General features: G+C 38.8%; 1 protein-coding gene across 1 annotated transcript in view; it reads right to left on the reverse strand.

The window, feature by feature from the left end:
- The window catches only part of gsg1l (gsg1-like), a 33,439-nt gene extending 9,819 nt beyond the window's left edge, over positions 1–23,620 (reverse strand). Inside the window, exons 1-2 of the mRNA XM_041976511.1 lie at positions 23,017–23,620; positions 8,052–8,099 (exon numbers count right to left, since the gene is read on the reverse strand). Coding sequence (XP_041832445.1) covers positions 8,052–8,099; positions 23,017–23,353 — 385 coding nt within the window. The 5' untranslated portion in view covers positions 23,354–23,620. The remainder of the gene's footprint in view (positions 1–8,051; positions 8,100–23,016) is intronic.
- Positions 23,621–24,559: the final 939 nt, after the last annotated feature.

A 24,559-nucleotide genomic window follows, 5' to 3' on the forward strand; every position in this document is an offset into this window, starting at 1 on the left:
TGTCTCACGTGAGGGCAGACACATTTAATTCTTCCAGTTTTTCATGTTCTCTCATCTATCTGGTGTCTAGTAACCCACAAACTACTGATGAAAGGTTTATGGATCTTTTGAGGATGATACATCTCTGCAGGCGGGTTGTGATGCTTAGATCTCAACACCAGGTGAGATATTTGTTTCTAAACAGGCCGCAGGATGAAGGGAGGATGTTTGATATGACACCCTGCTCTTTACTGCTGAGCCCTCCGGTTGTACACAGAGAGAAGAAATCCCATCAAAGCTGAGAGACATTAAACAGGATGATGAGCATGTCTTACAACTCTGGAGCATGTGTAGCAGAAGCTTCCCTCAGGACCGACCATCTACCAGAACTCACATCTTCTCCACGTGCATTGGCATCAGCAGCAGCTCTAAATGAACAATTAAACTGGATTATCTGCTGGTGATGCAGATGAGGTAGAAGGATGATCCACAGGCTGAGATTTCAGAGCTAGAGAAGCTATGGGATCCCTGAGCTGCCAATGTTCATCACCAGTTTGGTGTCGCACGTCTCTCCAGGCGAGACAACCACATTTTTTACAGATTCAGTGTTTTGCAAAAAACACAGAAGTTGATAACAGACTTTTTGAAATGACTACTAAATTACAGATGTTGCATCCTGAGGCAAATTTAACATCTTTTTAGAGGTTTACTGCAGATTGTTGAAGCTAAAAACTTCTCATGGCTTATCAGCATGCAGTCGTCATTAACATCCATCTTCTTGTTTTATGAGGGAGACTTTTTGCCTCCAGCTCTGAGCTGTCGTTAGCCTCATTCCAACGTTGCTTCTTGCTGATGAAGTCTAACTTCAGCTGGTGTGTTTGCTGCATATTTATAGTTGTGTGTGCCACATTAGTAGGCGACTGCTGCTCATTCATTTCATTTCACACCACCTCCATGAAGCTCGATGGAGCAGCAGCGAGAGAAACCTCAGTTTGTCCTCCAGGCTGCAACATATCTGCCATGGAAATGATTAAATGTAGAAAATCTACAAGAAAATGCAGAAAATACGATGCTGAAAAGTATTGATTCAGCTTTCACACAGTGTGATCTTGATAAATAGTTCTGCAGACTTTCTGATAGTCTGAGTCTTTCTTTGGACTTTTGGTTGCTTTTTTTACTCAGTTTCAGTCCAGGCCCATAATACCTGATCATTTTCTGAGAAATGTTTTTTATAAAGCCACTTAAATCCGACTAATGAATGATTAAGGTGTTAAAAAGGCTCCTAACTCGAGGGATGATCCAGAGTTGTGTTGATGCATAAAAGCGAGCAGAGAAGCTGCTTTAAACTGGATCTTCAGGCTCTTTGTTACCAGCAGTCCATTGCATAGACACATCGTTTGTTGTTATTGGTTTGAGAGGTGTTGGTGTGGAGGATGGCTCATCAGCCTGCAGAACAGGACATAAAAGAGGAAAAAACATCTAACATTTGCAGGACATCCTTTAGCTTTATTTGCTAATGTATAGGTAAATGTTCAATAACTGATGTTAGTTTAACATTGAAATGAAATTTTATCCTCCATCCATTTTCCTCTGCTTATCCAGGGTCGGGTCATAGGGGCAGCTGCCTAAGCAGGAAAACCACAGCATTCTTCTTCTTGGTTGCTTCTTCCATCTCGTCCAGGGGGATTCCAAGGTGTTTCCAGACCAGCTGAAAGACATAGTGCCTCCAGCGTGTCCTGGGTCTTCCCTGGGGTCTCTTCCCAGTAGGACATTCCCGGAATACCTCACCATCTCAACCAGATGTTCGAGCCACCTGACCTGGCTGCTCTGGATGTGGAGGAGCAGCAGTTTTACTCTGATCTCCTCCTGGATGATCAAGCTTATCATCCTATCTCTAAGGGAGAGTCCAAAGTCCTGAGGAGGAAACTCCTTTCAGACGCTTACTGCTACTGTCTTATCGTGTAATTTGTGATTTTGTAATTATGTGCGGCTCGTGTCAGACTTGTAGCAACATGACACATGCAGCAGCATCACTGAACGTTGCCTCATAGAAATGCTTCTTTTTGATGAATATTCACTGTTTTAACAATTGATGCCTTTTGTAGTCTAGTTTCTTTATTTCCACTGTTCCAGCATTATTTATGTGTCAAACTCCTGAAAGTCAAAGCAAACTAGATGTTTTCCCTGCTTTCTAAAGAAATGTTCAAAAGCATTTTTATAATGTAGTTTCCAGAAAGAAGCCTCCCAGTCCAGGTAGAGGTCCTGTAGCCTTTTCATCTGTTTTCTCTGAGAGAAATCACAGTATCATGTAGGATTTATTTATTCTGCACACAGCAGAGGAGATTGGTGGCTACTTTACTTTGTTATATTATTTTGTAATTTTGGCATAAAAACATATAAAGAAATAAAACTTTAACACCTTTTAAGGTATTTAACCTTTCAAGTGTTCATGTGATTTTTTCTAGTGTTTGGAAATTATTACAGAATATTTCTCTTACAATGGTCTTAAGGAAATCTACAATCGTTACATCCCATATCTCAGCATGGTGGCAGAAACTGGGCACATGGAGGACAAAAGAAGAAGAATTAGGACTAAAAACAATTTACAGCAGATGAACAGGATCTGAAGTCCAGCAAAGACCTGAACCAGGACCTGAGAGATGCATCTGGACCTTCAGCTGATCCATCTACTGTTGGCCGAAGCCTCATCAGAAACGGTCTCCATGGAAATGTGGCTGTAAAGAAGCTATTGTTAAGGAAAGGTAACAGGGAAAAAGGGCTGAGGTATGTCACATGACACAAGAACTGGACTGAAGATCAGTGGAAACAGGTCCTCCTCAGAACCCAGATCTCAAAAGATCTGATCGACCTGTTGTCACCTGTGATGGTCTAGAAGAGATGCTGCAGAGTGGCTCAGATTTGGACATTTTCTGAGGACTCAGATGTTTTCCCTTGCAAGTACATGTAGTCAGCGAGGTAATTGTTTATTTTGTCTATATTTTAATTTGGTAAAAGGTCGTTCTATAAGCCGTGCATGTTATTTTTATGTTAAAAAGACATGGTTTTTCCCTATATTTTGTTTTTCCGCTTTCACTGTGAAATTTGGGGAAAAGTAATCAAATAAACCAGTTGCAGCCACTTGTGTCTACTTATTATAACTCCTGTACAGGACTGCAGCTCAGATTCCATCAGAGAGGACAAATAAATGGAAATGAACTGTAAACTGTTCGAATGACTGCGACTTGAGTGTCTGAAACGCTCTCAGTGTGATGCGACGCTTCAGAGAGGGTGGAAAAAAATCACGCTGTGGGTGAAATGTTGGAGAAATAGGTTCAGTAGAAAGTCTGCTGAGGCAGCACATCCCACTTCACGCTGGGCTGCTGTTGATTCTTTTAGTGACAGTGTGAATGTAAATCTGCAGCAGGAACACAAAACCAGAGCAAACCACAAGAACAAAGCTATGTTCAAATGTGTCTTCATCTTTAGGTCTACCATTTCCTGTTCATATATACAATCTGTCATATTTAATTCAACACGGTTATGAAAGGAACTTATTAAATCAAACAATTTCAGCTTGAAATGAAAGAAACATCTCCAGATCTGAAACTAGAGCCCTGCAGGTTGCACGCTTCACGTCTCTAGCTCCTCTCACTCCTTCTCTGAAGCTTTATTTCCAGACAATTTCCAGGGCTGTGAGGGAAGTTCACAATGCAGCAATACTGGCCAAAAATAATTGTCTCCCTTGTTTCTGCCTTCCTGAATATGTATCAGCAGACGGTAAATGAAACGTGTAGTGAGCGACTGTCGGCACACAACTGATAACAGGAGGGAAGCAGCTCATCAGACCGAGTCTCATCACAAATGGGTATAATTACATCTTTAATTACAGTGTGGGTTTGTCAGCGGTGCGTGAAGTCTGCAGTTTCTGTGTGTGATACGAGGTTGACACCATTTTTCAGGGTTTCTTAAACCCTTTCCATGTCAATAATGGAGGTTTTATTAGATTCAGACCCACAGGGAAGCTCATTGCTCAGCAGATTATTCTTTCATTCATTCATTTAAATAATTTTCCACTGGGCCTAATAAAAAAGAATCTTATTAACTGGGGAAATAATTTTGTGGTTGCCACCAATGATTCATCCAAATACCAAATACTTGGCCGCACATCCATGATGAGAATCTCCCGTTCCACCACATCCCAAAGCTACTCTACTGGACTGAGATCTGGTGACTGTGGAGGCCGTTGGAGCCCAGTGAACTCATTGTCATGTTCTAGAAAGCAGGTGGAGACGATCTGAGCTTTGTGACATGGTGCATTATCCTGCTGGAAGTAGCATCAGAAGATGCTTCACTGTGGTCATAAAGGGATGGACATGGTCAGCAACAATACTCAGGTAGGCTGTGGTGGTTAAACCAGGAAATGTTGGTACTAAGGGACCCAAAGTGGGCCAAGAAAATATTCCCCACATTATTACACCACCAGCAGCTTGAAGTGTTGATTGAAGGCAGGATGGACGATGTTTTGTGGACAGTGATCATCTAAAGTTGATGTTTTGCTGCAGGAAAACTCTGTGTTCCTGCTTCAGGCTTGAAAGGGTTAAAGAGACTTTCTGGTTGAAATCCAAATGCTTTTTTTCTTAGAGCTCCTTAAAGATTGGGCTTTGGATCTGACTCAAGATCAGTTGTGTGTTTATAAAACACAGCATCCAGCCTGTCAGGCCCGGATGACAGTAAATTAACATATTCCATCCTTGTGTGAGACGAAAAGGTCGACCTGCTCTGTAGATCCTATCATTTATCATCTCTGCTATCCCACCTCCAGACGGCATTAACAAGTAAAACAGAGAACTTTTATTATTAACTCTCTGCTCTGTATCAGACGGTGAATTTGCATTTGGATTTAACAAAACAAAAAACAATATATATACACTACGGTTCAAAAGTTTGGGGTCACTTCCCTATTGAATCCCATGGCAAAGTGACCCCATATATATATATATATATATATATATATATATACATATATATATATGTATATGTAACACATATATAATGGTTTTGGTTAGAAAAATGCATTAAATTTAGATGTGAACATAAAACTTAAACCTCATCTTATCAGAGCTACAAGCTGCAACAACTTCCATAAATCAAAACTGACAACGCAGCAGAAAAAACTGAGCTTGTTTCATATCAATGAGGACACGTCATCTTGCCTTGATTTCCTCTTCCATCAATATAACAACAGAGTTTCTTTTGTATTTGGAGATTTAACTTTCGCAGTTTATAGTTGAGACTCTGGACTTCATCTCATTGCAGGTTTGATAGAAACACATCAGTCAGCTGTTTGTAGATTCACCCTTTAAAAAGTCGTTTTATTTTCAGTAAATCCATAATATGCACAGAAACAATGCTCTTCTGTGTTTTACAGGCTTCGTTCTTTCACTGATAATAATGGAAATGTTTGATTTTGTTCAGTTTAAAATCACAATTTTACCAACCTTTTGTCATCTGTAAAGCCAAAATTGAGACCAGTGACCTTATATATTATATATATTATTTGCAAATATACCATATATATATATATATATATATATATATGGTATAAATAAACCACTATACAATACACAGCCACTCACTGAAGAATAAATATATTATAAATTGTGTTTTTATATATATATATCTATATATATATATAGATATATATATATATAAATTGTCCCCTCGCCCTCCGTGGGCGGTCTCTAATCCATCCAAGCTCGGGTCCTCTACCAGAGGCCTGGGAGCTTGAGGGTTCTGCGCAGTATCTTAACTGTTCCTAGGACTGCGCTCTTCTGGACCGAGATGTCTGAGGTTTGTCCTGAGATCTGCTGTAGCCACTCTTCCAGTTTGGGGGTTACTGCTCCGAGTGCTCTGATGACCAAGGGCACCACTGTTGAAGTTCTTCTTTCAGGCCTTGGTATTTCTCCAGATTCCCCTGTTCCTTTTTTCTGATGTTGCAACCACTTGGTATTGTGATGTCAACCACAACGACTTTCCTCTGCTGTTTGTCCATCACCACAATGTCCGGCTGGTTTGCCATTACCTTTTTGTCGGTCTGGATCTGGAAGTCCCACAGGATCTTAGCTCGGTTATTCTCTACCACCTTCAGAGGTGTCTCCCACCTTGACCTCGGGGCTTCCAGTCTGTACTCCGCATGTTCCTGTACACTATACCAGCCACTTGGTTATGACGCTCCTTGTAAGCTTTGCCTGCCAGCATCTTACACCCTGCAGTTATGTGTTGGATTGTCTCAGAGGCCTCTTTGCACAGTCTACACCTGGGGTCTTGTCTTGTATGGTAGATCTGGGCCTCTATTGTTCTGGTGCTCAAGGCCTGCTCCTGTGCAGCCATGATCAGTGCTGTCTTTTCATAAATATAAAAAATAAATAAATAAATAAATAAATTATATATATATATATATATATATATATATATATATATATATATATATATATATATATATATATATATATATATATATATATATAATACAATAATACAATTTCTGCTGCTGTGATTTTGTTTCTGAAACTAAACAATAATCAAATTTAGATTAAATATTAAATGGAAATTATTAGACTAATGATAATTATAACAATAACAATAATACTAATAAATATAGAAATAATAAATTCTAAAAAAAACAACTATAAAACTAGAATAAAAACAAAGAAAGTTTAAAGCCTTTCATCTTTGCAGTAAAGTTGATTAATGTGATATGTAGTTGTTGATAAAACAAAAACCTTTATAATATAAAATAATTCTGCTTACCTTTAACTTTAACCTTTAAAGATTTTTATCTTTCTGAAAATTATCCTCAATTATCCATCAATTCATCCTCAAATTACACCTGAAGCTTAAAAGGTGGATAAATAACTAATAAAATAATTTTGATGTGATGATTCTGTTAAATTATGGTCTTTAAATGGTTCAATTAAACAATTGCTGGATTTCAATAAAAAAAAAAAGTACAATTCATGTCTGATTATGTTTTTATCTATTAAACATAAGTGACCTGAGGGGATGCAAGTGAGGGATTTTTTTTCTGTGTTACAGTGTGGACTTTAGACTCTTTGCTCTCTATTTTAGTTTGATCCTGATACTTCCGCTATAACTGGATTTAGCACTGCTACGTAGCTTCATGCTAAGATCAGGTTAATAGCCTCACACAACAGTAGTTGCACTTGCTTGTGGACAAAATCTCTTCTAGAAACAAGCAGTCAAATGTCAATATTTCAAAAGGATAACTAATTAGAAAACTGAAATTGACTTCAAACTATTGTAATGATACTGGTGATCTATGCAGGTCTGGTATAGATATTTCTGTCTTCCACTAGTGACCTGTCTATCACCTGAGGTGGCACCTGGAGTGTCCAGCCAGATTTCAGAGGTGGCCAGTGCCACCCTGGTCACCCCTCTAGCTCTGCCCCTGTAATCTGAACATACTGTAACATCTGCTGCTCCGACCTGGTTAGAAATCAACAAAAAGCCAATCAACTTCTGCACACAACATCAAATGAAAAAACATGCATATCTCTATAAAAATCCAGAAGAAGGTTAAAACGATTAAGGTTAATTTTTAAACCATCTGATCTGAAAAGTGTCCCAGAAATATTTCCTGCTGGCTGAAAGGAAAATAGTTTAGTCATTAACCATGTCCTGTGTTTTATGGACGTTAAAAAAAGCCTCCAGTCAAACCTCAAGCTCATGACTTGTGTCGCACTCACTTTGAGAGGAAAACAGTTTTTTGGTAATTCTTCATGTCAACTCTGTCGCAGGAGCATGAACACACTCTTGAAGTGAACCCGTTAGATGAGATGTATTAAAAAATCCAGCTTTATGTGAACCCAATCAAAAAATCCCATTTTGTTCTCTGCAGGCTCGCTCATCTGAGAACTCCTGACAAACGCTGAGGGAGCCCAGAAGGGAGGTGTGTGCGTGTTTGTGTGTTTCTCCGTGGATTTCCCTCGGCTCTATGAACAGGTGGGAGCGGCAGGGAGTGGCGGCAATGCCTAATGACCATCATTACTCACCTCTCTCCGACGCTGGGGCCAGATCAATGAAGCTCCGACACTTCTCACCTGAGAGGACAAAGGACAGAGGGGGGGACATGGAGAGGAGAGAGGGATGGAGGAAAGAAAAGGTACAGAGAGCAAGGTGAAATGAGCTGGGAATGAAGAGAAGGGAGGACGGGGATGGGAGAGGTGCAACAGCAGGGAAGGAGGTGATGAGAGAAGGATGTGTGGATGAAAATGAAAGCACAGAAAACGATAGGAGTGTTAGAACATTATAATGTTATCAGCTAATAAGGTGTCAGACTTGTAAACAAAGACATGGTGACTCCAGAACGTCCCTCTGATGTTAATTCAGTACTAATCATTATTTAATCATTGTTTAGGCCCACACTGATAAACAGAGTACCACCAGAAACCATGGCGCTGACATGTGACCCCTAACAGGAAAAAAAAAAGAAGAAGCTGCTCGTATTTGATGGCTTCACATCAGCCATCGTCTACTGACTGCTCTTTTTATGTCTCTTTCTGAGACTGATCATAATCATGTTCTCCTCCACCATCTCCATGCTTGCTGTTGTCTGAAACATACATCAGAACTCAGAGCTGAACTCTACACTGCCCACTGGTGGATGTATTGGGTAACAACCATGCTAATGTAAAGAACGCATGCATGAGGGCGGGAACGTTAGAAATGGACGCATAAATGGGTCTTTACTAACAACACACAATGCCAGAGGCTCAAAAATGTTTCAGTTTAGCTTGTAAAGCCAAACAATATGCTATAAATATGGATCCGGGACTGAACTTTTAGCAGCTCAAAATGGCAGAAACAAAATTTCAGTATTTTCAGAGGAAAAATTTACTCAAATAATATCCATGAATACAATTTCTTGCACTGACTGCATGGATTTAACCCTTTCATGCGTAGTGTCCACTACAGTGGACACCTATTTAAAGGTTGTTTTCTAATATATGCATGGGTTAAGATGGTATATTTGCAAATAAACCACTTCAATACACATGATTTAATAAAATAGATATATAAAAATGACATAGTATTAATTCATAGTTATTATAGAATAGCTAAAATTAGTAAAAAGCCACATAAATTAAAATAATTAAAAAATCACTGTCCATGTTTGTAGAACTAAAACATTGTATGTGAATATTGTGGCAAGTCCCATGTGTATCACTATGTAACAGTCAGAGAACTGAGACCAGCTGCTGGACGTCCTGGTCGTCCACCAGGAATATGCAAAAACCTTCCCTGAAAACTCATTATCTGGATGAGAGCAGATGCTGCTCTAAAACCTTTAAGCAGCTTGCTTGGAATCAGGGTTGTAACCAAATGGATGATTTTACTGTATTTAAAACAATTTGTTTTTTTTCTCATGATAATGAAGACAACATACCTGCTTGAGACCATCAGAAATGTTATCACTCAGTATTAACATTTATCCAGTAATCTGACCTCATAACCTGGAATAGTACAAAAACTACACTGTCATAGATTAACAGTGAAAAACACTAAAGTTTTTGGAGATTGAGGAAAATACTGTGTGAGGCACAAACTCATTACCCTGAGATCATCATCCCCAGAGCCATGCACGGTGGTGACAGAATCATGCTTTGGGAATATTTCTTATTGAAAATTCCTCAGAGTCAAAGGAGTGATTAATGCTTTTGCTCTCACTGTTTTTAAGAAATCACTTCTTGAAATAATGTCAGTCCTCCCCCACTATAATACTTTTACGTATTCACATAAGTTGCACAAGTAGTATTAAACTTAATCGTATAGTCACACCTGTAACAAAAGTGGGGATCTAATAGTATTTTCCTCCTGTGGTACCAGCAGATGCTCATGCAGGAAATTTTGAAATAGAGTAGCATCCTCTCTGCTTCATTGGATTTCTTTCCAGCCTGCTCCAGCTGCAGAGAGTTCATCAGAGCTCAGTGGGACCCGGCGGGTCACAGATCAGCAGCTGCAACATGAGCCATAACTCAGCCTCTGTGGTGTCACGGACAGCAGGCAGGACCATCCATAACCAGCCTGAATCAACGCCCTCGCACCACCATGCTAACTGAACCCCACACCCACCACCACACACAACAGATGAAGACACACTCTGTTTGCCTCAGACACTGAGGGACGATTTAAAGACTGAAAAAGAAATGATAAACACTACTTGGAGAAAACAAAAACAAAGAAGTTTTACAGATTTTCTGACTTTTTAACCAAACTGCATCTAGTTACATATAAAGTTTTGCACTGAGGGAGTTTAAAACACGGATATTTCTAGGAGAACGAGTCAGTATTTAAAGTGAGTTTAATAACCTGAACACAGCATATGTTCAAATACAGCAGGGGTGTCCAAAGCCAGTCCTAGAGGGCTGCAGTCCTGCAGGTTTTGGATGTTCCCTGCTCAAATACACCTGAATCAGATTAACAGGTCAGCATGCTTGGGATGCATTTGCCAACAAGCTGTTGGGGAGAGCCATTTAATTTGAATCAGGTGTGTTGGAGCAGGGAAACAACCAAAACCTGCAGGACTGCAAAGACAGCGCTTTTATTTTGAAATAACAGAGCGTGACTGTTTTTTATACCGAAAGAAGAAAAATATTGAGTTTGACAAGATGTCAGCTTAGAGTGCCTTATGTTTGTGTTAGCAAAACTCAACTCAACTTTATTTATATAGCCCTTTAAAACAACCACAGCTGAAACAAAGTGCTGTACATAAATGGACAAAGCAACACATAAAGTACAAAAATCAACCAGGAAATAAATAATATCATAAAATATAATAAAATAATAGTTCATTGTTTTAAAAACGGTTTTAAAACTTTAAAAGAACAAATATAAACAAATAAAACCAATAAGTAAAACAAACCACTGCACACTAAAACAGGGACAGTCTCATACTGGGCTGAAAGCCAAAGAATAAAAAGTACGCCATATTGCCTGATTTATGAAGCTCCAACTAACAACATCCACCTTCTAAATGCTTTACTGTACCTGGAACAATACCCAAAGCGCTTTACATCATACTTCTCATTCACCCATTTACACACACACAGATGGCGGAAGCTGCCATGCAAGGCGCTCAACCACAACCTATCAGCAGCAATTAGGGGTTTGGTGTCTTGCCCAAGGACACCTCGACATGAACTCGACTTGGCCGAGGATCGAACCGGCAACCCTCGGGTTACGAGACGACAGCTCTACCTGGCTGAGCCATGCCGCCCCCAGAGTATAGAGCTTCTAGCACCGGGTTGAACCACTTTTTCTGCAGATCTGTCTTAAATCATGGTGTGATAGATTAAACAAGGTGTTAGAAACCTTACTCAGAGGTTTTGCTCCAAATTGACATGATAGTGACACACAGTTCCATGATGAGAATCCCCTGTTTCACCACATCTATGACCAGATCAGCTGCTCTACAGGGCTGAGATCTGGTGATTGTGGAGGCCGTTGGAGTTCAGTGAACGGATCTGCCTGTCCTACCCTTTTGAGACCTGTCCGTTGGGGTCCCAGTCTTACCGATCCAACTCTAAAGGGTGCAGCTTGACACACTGCAGTCCATTGATTGGTAGAAAGAATCACCACTTCCTGTGTGACTTGGCAATAAGAACAAAGTTTATTTTTTGTTGTTTAAAGCCAGGTGCCAAGAAATAAGAACACAGCCTGCTAGATGTCCACCATTCTCCTCTTTTGTTTCTGAGTTGTTATTATGATATGATGCATCGATCGCTATCTGATACCCAACCTACCATCTGATACAGACCAGGACATAAGGGACCCAAAGTGGGCCAAGAAAATATCCCCCACACCATTCCACCACCAGCAGCCTGAAGCGTTGATCCAAGTCAGGATGGGTCTATGTTTTCATGATGCTTCTACCAAATTCTGAGCCTAATCACCAAGAAACTGCTGATCTACTGGGATTTTCACACACAACCATCTTCAGGGTTTACAGAGAATGGTCCAAAAAAGAGAAAATATCCAGTGATCAGCAGTTGTCTGGACCTAAATGAATTAAAAGATGGCTCCCCATTCACAAGGTAGGTCTCATCTGTGTGCAGATAATCCACATTTAACCAACATGGCTTGCTTTCTGCAGCAGAAAGTTGCTCCAGGTATAAACTCAGCAGAAGTAGCTGACAGAAGAGGAACCACTCTGTGATCGTTACCATCATAATTTCTGAGGTTAAGAAGAGCAACTGAAGGAAAACTAATGCAATTTGGTGCGCTGCAGTGAAAGTGTGCAACAGACAAAAGGGGAGCAGCTCACCACCTGATTAGGACATGAATTTAAAATGTAATTAAAGAGCGAGGGGGCTCATCTGCGACCCAACAGGACTTACAGCGCAATCAGTAGTCATGCTTACACCTTACTATGGACACAGCAACACAACACGGCTCTGAAATCTTCATCATATTAAAAATAAAAAAGAGGAATCCCAGTTATCACATTTCCAGTCTGTCCAGTTGGAATCAAACTGATTCATTTCAGACTTCAGGTGGTTTCAAATGTCTTTTTTTGTGTTTTTAGTCTGAAGTCATACCCCCCACTTTCCACCATCATTACAGTCCCACAGCTCTGCAGTGTGTTTAATCAGTGATCCGATGTCATTTGGGGGTTAATTGCAACTCTGATGAATATAAATGGTTTCGTTAAACAGCTAAAACATCTTCCCTCTGAGCCTCAGTCTGAATTATTCAGTTAATAGGAAAAGTTCACTTTAGACAGCAGCAAATGTGTTAGTGTGAAGTTCTTTATCCCAGAAATATATCAACATCATTTGTGTTACTGCAAATCTTTAGCTGAAAATATGAAAAATGCTATAACTACAGTTGGCCATCAACGTCGGCACAAACAAAAGAGGCCATCAACAAAATATAGTTTTCCTCCGCCATGATGCTGCAGGTGAACTTGGCTGCTTTGTTCATTTTTCAATTAATCAGACGTTGTTGACTTTTCATATAAAACTGAACAACACTTTACAAAGCAAAGCACAAAACAACCAATCCCACCCTCTTCCACAACAACTAGGGTTGTATTCTGAACATTCAAAGTATCATTGGGCGAAGAACTGAGGAAATACTACTGCATTTGTGGGATAATAGTTATTATTTTTTTTAAATCCCAGGAATATTTGTGAGGAAACAATACAAGCAAATAAAAACTTGCAAGATCATTAAGTTATAAAAATTCTAGAGGGCACTGAAGCATTAAAAAATAAAATAAAATAAAATGCAGAACCAAACTAGTTTGTACCATGACATACCACTTTTTTTGTTTTATAAAGAACTTTCAAAACAACAACAATGCTGACCTAAGTGCTGCACAATAATAAATAAATAAATTAAAATAAAGGTCAGGAACAAAAATAAAGTAAAAACAAACAAACTAAAAAAAACACAAAAAAAAACAAGATAATATAACAATAAAGTAATATGAGTCCAAGAAACCAATAAAATAATAATCCACAAAATAAATAAATCAGTCAACATCTCACTTTAAGCAAAAAATAAAAATATAATCAACAATCAAAATAATAAAAAAAATAAAAACAACAAAAATAGATGGAGTTGATCAAGTATTAAATTCAGTCCCTGCAGAATGTTTCACTGACTCATTTATTAACCTACCCAACATAAAACCTACCTGCATTTGTGGCTGTTTGGATGTAATTCTTGGATCCTGCTGCAGAGCGAGACAGATGTTTTTTTATCATTGCTCATGTTCTAATCAAAGCTCAGGGCCAGATGCAGAATCCACGGATACAAACAAAATCTCTGCTTACACCATCTATAGAAGGAATGTGTTGAATGTGCACCCAACACACACATGCATACACATTTAATAGCACATTCATTCTGACATGAAGTGGAATCAAAAACAAATTTAGTGTAAACCAGTCACTGTCAGGGAGCTTGGTCATAGCAGGAATTTCTGTAAAATACTCTTCTCTAATGTGCACCCTATCATGTTTTATATTCTATAAGGGGTTCCCAAGTCCAGTCCTCAGATGCAACCCTTCCCCAACACACCTGAATCAAATGAATGGCTCATCTGCAGAGCTTAATGACATGTGGGTGAGGAAACTGAGCCATTTGATTCAGGTATATTGGAGAAGGGTTGCATCTAAAAGTTCTAGGATAGTAGATCTCGAGGACTGGACTTGGGCACCCCTGTTCTATAGCATCATATGATGAACATCACGTGCCACCATGAACACCAACGGGAGGTGTTGTGATGCCTCTGACCACACAGCCACTTAAATCCCTTTTCTTCCTCATTTTGATGCTCAGTTTGAACTTCAGCAAGTTGTTTCACCACGTCTACATGTGTTGAGTTGCTGCCATAGGCTGATTAGACATTTGAGTTAACATGCAGGTGAACAGGTGGAGCTGATGAGGTGGTCGGTGAGTTCTGACTTAACCAAACAGTAATATTTAAGATATTATGTTTTTTCCATATTTGCAGTATCTGTTGTGTTTATGATTCCAGGACTGAGGGAACCAAATCAATCTTCTCGGATTCATTTCTTTATTTTAACTTTAGCTTTCATTGTCGCATGTATTTATTTATGCTGCAATGATGTCATGCATATGACTAGGTAGGGGAGGTCCTGCAGCCATTCATGGCTAAGGTGGAAACCTGGTTCTGCACACAGGTTCATAAAGAGATCCATCCAAGCACACAGAATTTAAATTTGAATCAGAAGTAATGCATATGCACATTTATGCCATTATGTGTGTGCACAATTTATCTTTAAATGACCAATACTTTTGTGAGCTGCAGTTGCATTAGACATATCTTACTTTTGATCAATGAATTTTCTCTTTTCACTAAAACCAACTGTAGATGCATGCGTCCATGCAGCAGACAGAGCTGCAGCAGACAGAGCTGCAGCAGACAGAGCTGCAGCAGACAGAGCTGCTTCAGATGGAGCTTGACATTCATTTTGCAAAACTGAACAATAAAAAAACACAAATGTCACCTTTTAAACTTTAAAGACAGCAAAAGATTAAACTGGCTGAAAGACACAAACCTCAACTCTGCAAAAAATGAGCTCTTTTAATAAGTAAAAAAATCACTTAAATTGAGAAGATTCAGATTATAATTAGTGAAATTATCTGTCCATGCAGTAAAAAATGACACAAGAAAAATTATTTAGACTTCAGACAAGTGAGAAACATCTTGAAACAATTTGTGAAACATTCGTTTGAAGTCCTTTATTAAGTGAAAAAACTTTCAAAACCAGCCTGTTATGCCTGTTTTCAGTGTTATTTTTCTCACTTTGAGACAAAAGATTATTTATGGCCTGTTTGTTATTCAGCTCCACTGAAGTAAGAAATAGAAGACATATAATCTCAAAACATGATTAATAATCTCACACTTTCTGCTCTTGCTGAGTTTTTGATTCCCAAAACAAGATCATAAACTGTTTGGCTGAATATAAGACTGTAAGACTTGGTTAGATGGACCGGTTTTGCAGTGTTACCTCTTTGCAAATTTAAGCCTCTTCTTGGATCAACAGACCCTTTTCTGATTACTGCTGTTAAAATACTATCAAGCTGAGCTCCTTACGCGTCTCTTCACCGTCGGGCCAGATTGTAATGATGTAATGAAGTAAGTAAGCTTCACCATCATGGTCAGGACAGCAGGACTGTATTTAGCTGCCGTGGTGGCCTCTCTCAGTGCAGATGTGACAGCAGCTGGATGAATAATTACATTCATTCACAGAGAGATCTGTGAGGTCAGGACTGACCTGAACAGACGTAATCAGATTTCTCCACATCAAGATGTTTAATTAATGCTTTAAATCTCAGAGAGACACCGACGTGTTTTCATATGGAGCAGACTGATCTGCAGAAGCAGTAAAATTTGATGATGATGATGATACTGGGACACTTGCAGAAGAGGCTGGAGTACCTTATTCTCTTTTTGATTTCTGAAATCCCACACAGTTCTCAGAGGACTGAATGAGCAGGGATGCTGAATCATCTGCTGAGCTCCTTTAATTCAACCTTCTGGACCTTCGCACCAACCCCACAAATTTAACCGCCAAAAGAAGCAGATTAATAAATAACCGCTTTACAGCATTCGCTTATTTTTCTGATGAACGGGAAGCTTTAAGCAAGAGCAATTAATATTTAAAGGAAGGAACATGTGGAGCTCCCGTCTGATCTGTACACGATAATGTTCATTTTGGTAAAACTTTGATACAAAAACTTGAAAGCCGACGAACAGCAGGTGTAAAAGTATTCCGATTCTTTTTGTAAAAGTATAAATACCACAGGAAACACCGAAATATTGATACATCCAATACAGCTTTTTTTCGATTTTTATATCAAAGTATTTAAGTAATTTAGAGTAAATATGTAGTTTATCACTAACTGGAATACAGTGGGAAGTCAATGAACTGTCAGGACCTTGTCTAAATGATACCAAGTTGGTAGGAACTACTTTTTCTTCCGCCTGTCATAGACATGCACAGCAGCACAGCTTGCTCAGCACTCCAGTCCGAAGCCCAGTTACATGTGGAGCTTAACAGTGTTGGTGCTGTACGATGAGTTTGGGAAGACAGAGAAGTTTAATAGCAACATCACAAACCTCCTTAAACACCTGAGAATCAATCAGACCAGGACATGATGGAGAAGAGGAGAGGAGATAGACAGGGGCGGCTAGGATGACACCCCTGGAGTCCTTTGATGCTGCAGGCAGGTACTTTCAGGTACTATCAGGCGCTATCCAGGTACTTTTAGGTAAAGAGGGAGGAAATGTGCAGCTGCATAGCACAGATGCAGAATTTTGGGAAAGTTTCATCTGTTTGCCAGCTGTAGGTTTTTCTGCTGATGTTTAAACAACTCGTTCTTAAAACCAAGACTTCCTGTTTTGTTCATTTGTGCAGTATTTAATATGCTTATGAGTAGATGTTAATAAATATCTGTATGAATTCAGCTTGGAGTGATATGTGTCCCTGAGATCAGCTCGCATCAAATCAACAGGCCTAGATTCAGTCGGTATGGACACATCAGAGGCTGGTGTCAGTACCGGGAATAAAACAGCCATTGTGGGGTTTTAAAGAATAAAATACGGCTGACAAATATTCCATAGGTGGGATAAATAGCATTGATGATTCTCATTTGTTTAGACTCACGGTTAACTGAATATTTTAACATGTAGGTGTTGACAAACATGCAATTATTGTGGCATTTATGTAATTATTGTGTATCTTACTGGTAATTTGAGTTTGAGTCACATAATATTCTATAAAATGTAATAATCAGAGCAGACTGCTTCTTCCAAACACGTTTTGGAACAAGTACTGGATAGTATTGCCGATACTGGCTTGAATATTTCCTCGTATTGGACTGGAAGGAATATCAGTGGTATCACGTTACTACTCTGAACTAGCAAATTGGTGCTGCTGTCCACCAGTTTTTCACAGCTGGATTCAGTCCAAACAGAACTGGTTCTGAGCCAGAACCACCACTGTGAACTGGGCAGTTGTTATTAAAGCAAACATCTATCAAAACCAAACCTGCTGTATTTTACAGGGTTTCTTTTGTTCTAAATGTCTGTTGTTTCCTGCCTCGTAACACCTTGTATTTTCTGAGGGACGTTGTTGAGAAACAGGTTGAGGCAGAACACACAGATTAAACCAGACAATGATGAATTACAGGTTGTAAACAAAGCTGCCACACCAGCAAGTTCACTTCACCGCAGTAAATATCAAGACGGACGACGTGACAGCTCAGAAATGATCCGTCCAACCCGATGCCTTGTTCAACAAATAATAAATAAATATATTGTTAAAAATCAAGCAGGTTTAGGAAAAAATCTGATCAGTTTATTATTGATTGGTCATTTCCTGTTGTAGAAAAAGTAAAGGATGAGGGATGTTGCATACTGAAGGCTGCTTGCTCTTCATCCCCATCATCTTTTCTTCCATTCCTACAAGGAGCTTCAGATCTGATCTGATATAAAAATGAGATTTTATTGCTCTCTAAAGGAGAACTGATATAAAGAGGAGATTTAAGTCAGAAAAGAAGAAAAATGAAGGAATGAAAAGTGTGAGTCATAAATACTGTTAAAGGTTTATTAAAACTGACGTTAAAACCTTCCATATCCTCCAGTCTGGACTATAATGAAGATACAAGGCTGAGCTGAGCTCTTTATCTCTCAAAGTGTTGCCTTGTACTTGGTCATTTCACTTCTTTTTAACCCGAAACCAGCATCATGATGCCAAATAACTGAGCTGAAATTTAACCACAAGAGCTCCAACTCGCCTGAACAAACATCCACAAATTCATTCAGCATGTATTTAACAACTCCAAGGCCACATGGAAACTCCTTGAAGTTTTTTTGTTATTATCTGGACATAATGAAACTTGGGATTATTAAAAAGTTTCTTTTTCAAGGCCACTAGTCAAAACTAGTCACAACATTGAACCACATAATGAACTTCACACCTACGACAAGCCGATGGCCTTAATGCTTTTTTCTAAAAGATCTCTGCTATGATAAAATGAAATGAAGCATGACAATGCTATGTGCACTTCATTCACACACCGCCTCCTCGCTGCATGATTTAGAATTTTTCATTTTACTGTGCGTTTACATACACATTAGGATAAAATTTCGTTTCTCAGAACAGAAAATTGATAATAAAGGTAATAAAATATAAGCATCATAATAGACTAATAAATAAAAATAAAATCAGATAAAAACATAAAAAACTATTTATTATCCAGAAACCAAACATTTCAGTGCATCTTTACTACTTCACTACACAAACTTTTTTAATCATTGTCAGTCAATGGCAGTTTTCAGGGAGGTACCCCTTAAAAAATAAGCCCAGTTGATTCATTACTTTAATAAAAGATAGTAAATAATGACAGTTTTTACAATCACTTGTTTGCTTTCTTAAAAATACAGCAAACCATGAATGATCTAATATATGAGGACCATAAAGTAGGACTTTATCTGTGGTCATGTCATAGAATTAAAAGGCTGCACGTCCCAAATGAGCTGGTTTTACTGCAGCCGCATTAGATTGTTAGGAAACTGAAGCCAAACCTTTGATTCATAAATTCAATTACATCATCAAAGCTCGAACAGTAAACACATGTTCTAACATTAAATTTATCATGGTGTGATCGCCCAGAACATCCAGCGGGCAAGCAGTAATGAGGCAGGAGTCATGCATCATGCACAAGGATTCCACCCGGACATGTAAACAAGTAAATAATAATACACTTGTTTTATCACGGTCCACACAGCCACCATCAAATAATTAATTTTTTTTTCCATTTCTGGGAAATCTGCTCAATAAAACTTTAAGTAGAAATTCTGCCATAATTTCTGCTTCCTGTGAAGTTCACCATCGCTCAAACAGACAAGAACACCAGCAGAGACGAAGGAGGTCAAAATATGGGGATATCCTGACACCCAAAGCTTCCAACAAACAAAATAAACTGGGCTGAATTTGGGTGAAATTTACACAAGATCTTGCCCAATATCAGCTATATGTCAATGTGATGGCATGATGAACACAGAATACTGACACTGAATCCAGAAAAAAAAGGATGTTTGTACAAACGCATAAATAACCTGAGTTATTTCTCACAGCGTGAACATAAATTTAACACAAAGCTGGAACAAACTGGTGTTTTCTGATGATGGGAGATAGAATGTTTCCATCATGTTCAGGATTTCTTCATCAGTACTTCTTTTGATCAAAGAAGGTCTATTTGTGATGAAATTCATAGCCTAAAGTTGCTTAATCATTTATTTTTAACAAAGAATAAATGTTTAAATTTGTTTTTTTAAACATATATATGACCATCATTTATTAGCTTTGGGACCTGGTTTTCAAAACTTAGTATTTTTGGGTTCCTGAAATTAATTAAACAGCCAAATAATAATAACAAAATAAAAGATTAAAATAAAAACAAAACTAATACACCTTTACTTGTTTCTGTGTGGACATGGTCTTAATTTAAATCACTCTGGCTCCAAATAGTCAAAGCCTTGGGGACCCCCTGTGCTCATTAGAGGACCCCTTGGGGGGATCAGGTACCCCAGGTTGGGAACCTCTGATCTAAAACATTGTTATGTTAATGTAAATACTTAGAAGTACTTTACATGTTGCATTCACTTGCTCTTGGACATCTGAAGTTTACCCATGTAAAGGTAATTTTACACTAAACATTTGTTAGAATGAACTTTTTATTGCAGCGTGGCACCTGGCCGGCCCGTCAGGTTTTAGGGGTGGGCCATTTTAGAGGTGGACCCACCATTGCTTCAGAGAACATGGCACCAAAATCTTTCCAGTACAATTATGCAGAGAAAGAAAACATAACCTGAAGCAGCTAATTAATAATGACATCCTACAGGTGTCCTCACTGCAGCACAAAACTGCACACATACATGAAAGATTCTCCTCTTTGCAACAGCTGTTCCTGCCCTTTCTCTTAATTTATCTTCCCCTATTTAATGCTAAATGAAAATTCAAGTGAAATTCACAGCTCCATGATTTAACTGAAGAACACACCAGCGCATTAAACATGGGAACAAATATTACTTAATGTAATTATCTGCATGAGGATACAGCACATTAAATCTCAATTTACTTTAAATAAATCACATGCTGAACCTCCCCATTAAGCATTGCATTAACCCTTCAATGCCTGAAATAATTTACAATTATATAAAAACAAAATAAAGAAAAAAAAAAGAAAACTAGAGTAAGATAAAATATAATTAAATAGTAAATAAATTAACAATTAATACATTTAATACAACATTTAATATATAACAAATAAATTAAAATAAATATGAGTAAATATAAGCAAATAAATTAAAGAAATTGGTAAAAATAAATAAATAAATAAAAGCCAGAACTTTTTTGTCAAAAAACTGCACAGGATGAAAGCACTTTTCTTTTTTATTAAAATATTAACATTTAAATGTGTTGAACTGTAGCTTGTAAACTGGCCAAATACTCTGGCGGCAGCATTTAAATGAAGGAATCTCTGTGTTCTATGATATGTGTGGTTTCTCACACATATCATAGACATGCTGTCTTTATTTACTTTTTCAGAATTTTCCTCAAGTATGCTGAAGATTGTTCATTTTCCCGTGGAATTCACAGAGAGGCCGTATTGTGAGCCAGGACCTTGGACAGACAAACCATGAGCGTCACTGTCTTACTCACTGCATTTTTAGCACAATAAAGTGAAGACTTTACAGCAGGGCTGTCAAGCTCAGGTCCTCGAGGACCACAATTCTGCAGGATTTCGATGTGTCCCTGCTCCAAAACCACCTGACTCAAATTAATGAGTATTTGTGCAAAACTGAATTGGCTGTTGTATCTATTTAATTTGAGTCAGGTGTGTTGAAGCAGGAAACATTGAAAACCTGCAGGACAGCGGCCCTCGAGGACCGACTTTGGACACCCCTGCTTTACAATCTTATCTACTCAACACTGCTATTTCACTGCTGATGAGAATTTAAACCTTCCAAAGAGCGATGTGTTTCCTCATTTTGAATATTAGGGGGTAAAGTCTGTTTATCAGGCAGATTATATAACCAACACACACATGGGTTTACAGAAGCCAGGAGATGCTTGAACAATATTTTAGCTTCATTCTGTTGAGATAGTGCTCCAATTATCTCATTCTTTTCAAATAAGAACAATTTTTTTTCTAAATAAATTGCTAATAATGTTTAAAAAGCTACAACAAAACAAAGATTTTCCATTTTTTTGAGTTCAGGAAACCGATTCCCAGGATGACAGAATAATATGCGAACCTTAACATACTGTTAGTGATTCTTCCCAGTTGTGTCAATTACCACACAAGCCACTTATTTTTAAGCTCACCTGTGATCTTAAAGCAACACTACATAAGTTTACAACCTTAAAACTCGGTTTGTGGCTCATTTTGATGGCACACTGACCTTCATTATGTACATTCCTGGAGCCGTCGTTGCCCTGCAGCATCCTGAGCCTGAGAAACTACAATTCCCTCCATTTTCCTCAGCCTGGGACATGAAGCTACAGCTACATTTTGCTTCACTGCAACGTGTCACATGCTAGCAACTGGCTATCAACATCCTGGCTGTTTGCAGAGACATGCAAGAGGACATTATGAGAAGATAAGAATAAGAGTGAAAGTGATAGAGCAAGGGATAAGATAAGAGTTAATAACTTTTACTGACTGGAATGGGGTTAGAGAAGTAACAGAATGTAAGACGAATGCTGAATTAGCTGTCGTTAGGAGGCGTCAAAGTACGAAAATCTGCAAAAGTTTAGTAGTGCTGCTTTAGGGGAAAAAGCTTAAATGTTATAAAACTAAATTACTTCACGAAATTTTATTGAGAAAACAAAAATTAAAATTTTAGATATAATGACTTCAATTATGCTGCTAAATCTATTGATAAATTCATTTTACATAATTTTAGCCTCATAATCTGACAATTGGAGCTTTCCTGGAAATATAATATGTGCATGACTGGAAAAAAAATGGTTAAAAAAAAACAAAAAAAAAAACATGCGGATCAAAATGGCTTGGGGCTTTATGTCTTAATTTAGTCAATTTATTCTGATTAAATGAGTTAGACATAACCCATCAAGTCTGAATGTACTGAGAAGGCACATTAAAAAATAAACAAGAAGAAAATTTTGACTGAGACACGTACAGTAATAATGCAGTTTCTTCGTCTTCTTTTTTGGTCTTACGTGCGTAAAAACACGACTAATCTGTCAGTTTTTAGAGGAGCGTGTGGACTAAATAGTAAGTGCTCTCAAGCATGAGCAAAGCTAAACTTTGGAGAAATAAGATGTGCAACTATTCAAAATTAAAAGGTGTGATTTTCATTTTCTAAAACAACTTTATGTGATGTTCACTGTCTTAATCCAGCTGATCCTTTTACATTTCACGCCCCGTCTCCTGGACTGTCGTACCCACCTGCTTCGTGGATGTTCTCCTCGCAGGAGTACCAGATGCCAGTGTGGAACCGGCGAAAGAGGAAGCGGTCGTCCCCTGTCTCCCAGCTGTAGTGCACTTTACTCTGATCCGTCTCGTTGACGCCGTAGTCGATGCAGTTGTGGCGCCGCTGCTTGCTGCAGTTAGGCTTGGGGACGCGCTGGGTGCCCTCGCACCAGTACGTCGTGATGAAGGCAGTGGTGGAGAAGAACAGAGCCAAAAGGTTCAGAGCCACCGACAGCAGCGCGCGACATTTCCGTGTTGTTTTCATGATCTCGGAGCGAGCGACTGCGTCCCCAAAGACGGCCAGAAAGTTCATCCAAGAAACAGAGAGGCAGTCAGAGGAGGAGGAGGAGGAAGGTGAGGGGATGCATGGTCCGTCGAAGACGCACAGAAGATTTACGCGCGTCTCCTTTGCTTGTTTTCTCCTCGCCCTGCTTGTTAGTCCTCAGAGCGGAGGGACGTGACAGGTGGTCTGGACGTCAGAAAAAACACTTAGATTACAAAAATATTCTTCCATCTACTTTAGCGTCACATCTGACACCGTCCAGACCAAGAGACAAGACGGGAGATGCTCAACGACAGAGAGCAGGACGCCCAGTGAGAGGACGTGATTTTTAGGAGCATCTCTCTCTCTCTGTGCGGCTCATGTGCGTCATCACCATCACAAGACTTGTTCTAATCTCACCTCCACCTTTACTGCCCTTCACTGATAATCAACAAGGATGTCGTTTATCTTCTGAGAAATAAAAGCTCTAAAATAATCTGGAAAAAGTTGTAACATTTTATGAGAAGTCTTAAAATCGATGATATCCAGTTTGACAATAAATATAACAAATACATAATAATTATCAGTAATAGAGTCAATGTTTTCAAAATCATGAATAAATAAATTGAATAAAAAAACTAATAATTCAGGACTGCGTGGGTTGGGGCGGGGTAGCCTGATAGGGGAGGGATGGGGCCTATTCATTTGAACAAATAGTAAATGTAAACTTTTATCTTGGTAAACATTTTTTAAAGTGATGTTCAGTATGGTGTAGCATCTCCTCTTCTTCTAACAAATGTCTGTAAATATCTGGGAAGTGAGGAGAACAGTTGCTGGAGTTTTAGGAGAGGAATGTTGTCCCATTCTGGTCTGATGCAGGATTCTACCTGCTATTTGAAAATAGGTCTGTTCTGCAGGTAGGACAGTTCAGCAGCTGGATTCTTCTCCTGTGAAGCCATGCTTTTGTGATGGATGCAGGATGTGGTTCAGCATTATCCTGCTGAAATCTGCAAGACCCTCCCTGAAAGAGACATCATTTGGGTGGGAGCAGATGTTGCTCTAAAACCTCCATGTACTTTTCAGCTTTGATGGAGCTTCACAGATGTGGAATCTGCCTATGCCTTTGGCACTAATGCAGCCCCATCCCATCAGAGATGCAGGCTTTTCACCTGTCCACTGATAACAAGCTGGATTCCCTCTCTCCTCTTTAGTCTGCAGGACACGCTGTCCATGCTTTCCAAAAGCTACAGTATTTCA

Source organism: Melanotaenia boesemani, chromosome 2 (assembly GCF_017639745.1).
Source record: "Melanotaenia boesemani isolate fMelBoe1 chromosome 2, fMelBoe1.pri, whole genome shotgun sequence".
Taxonomy (NCBI): Eukaryota; Metazoa; Chordata; class Actinopteri; order Atheriniformes; family Melanotaeniidae; genus Melanotaenia; species Melanotaenia boesemani.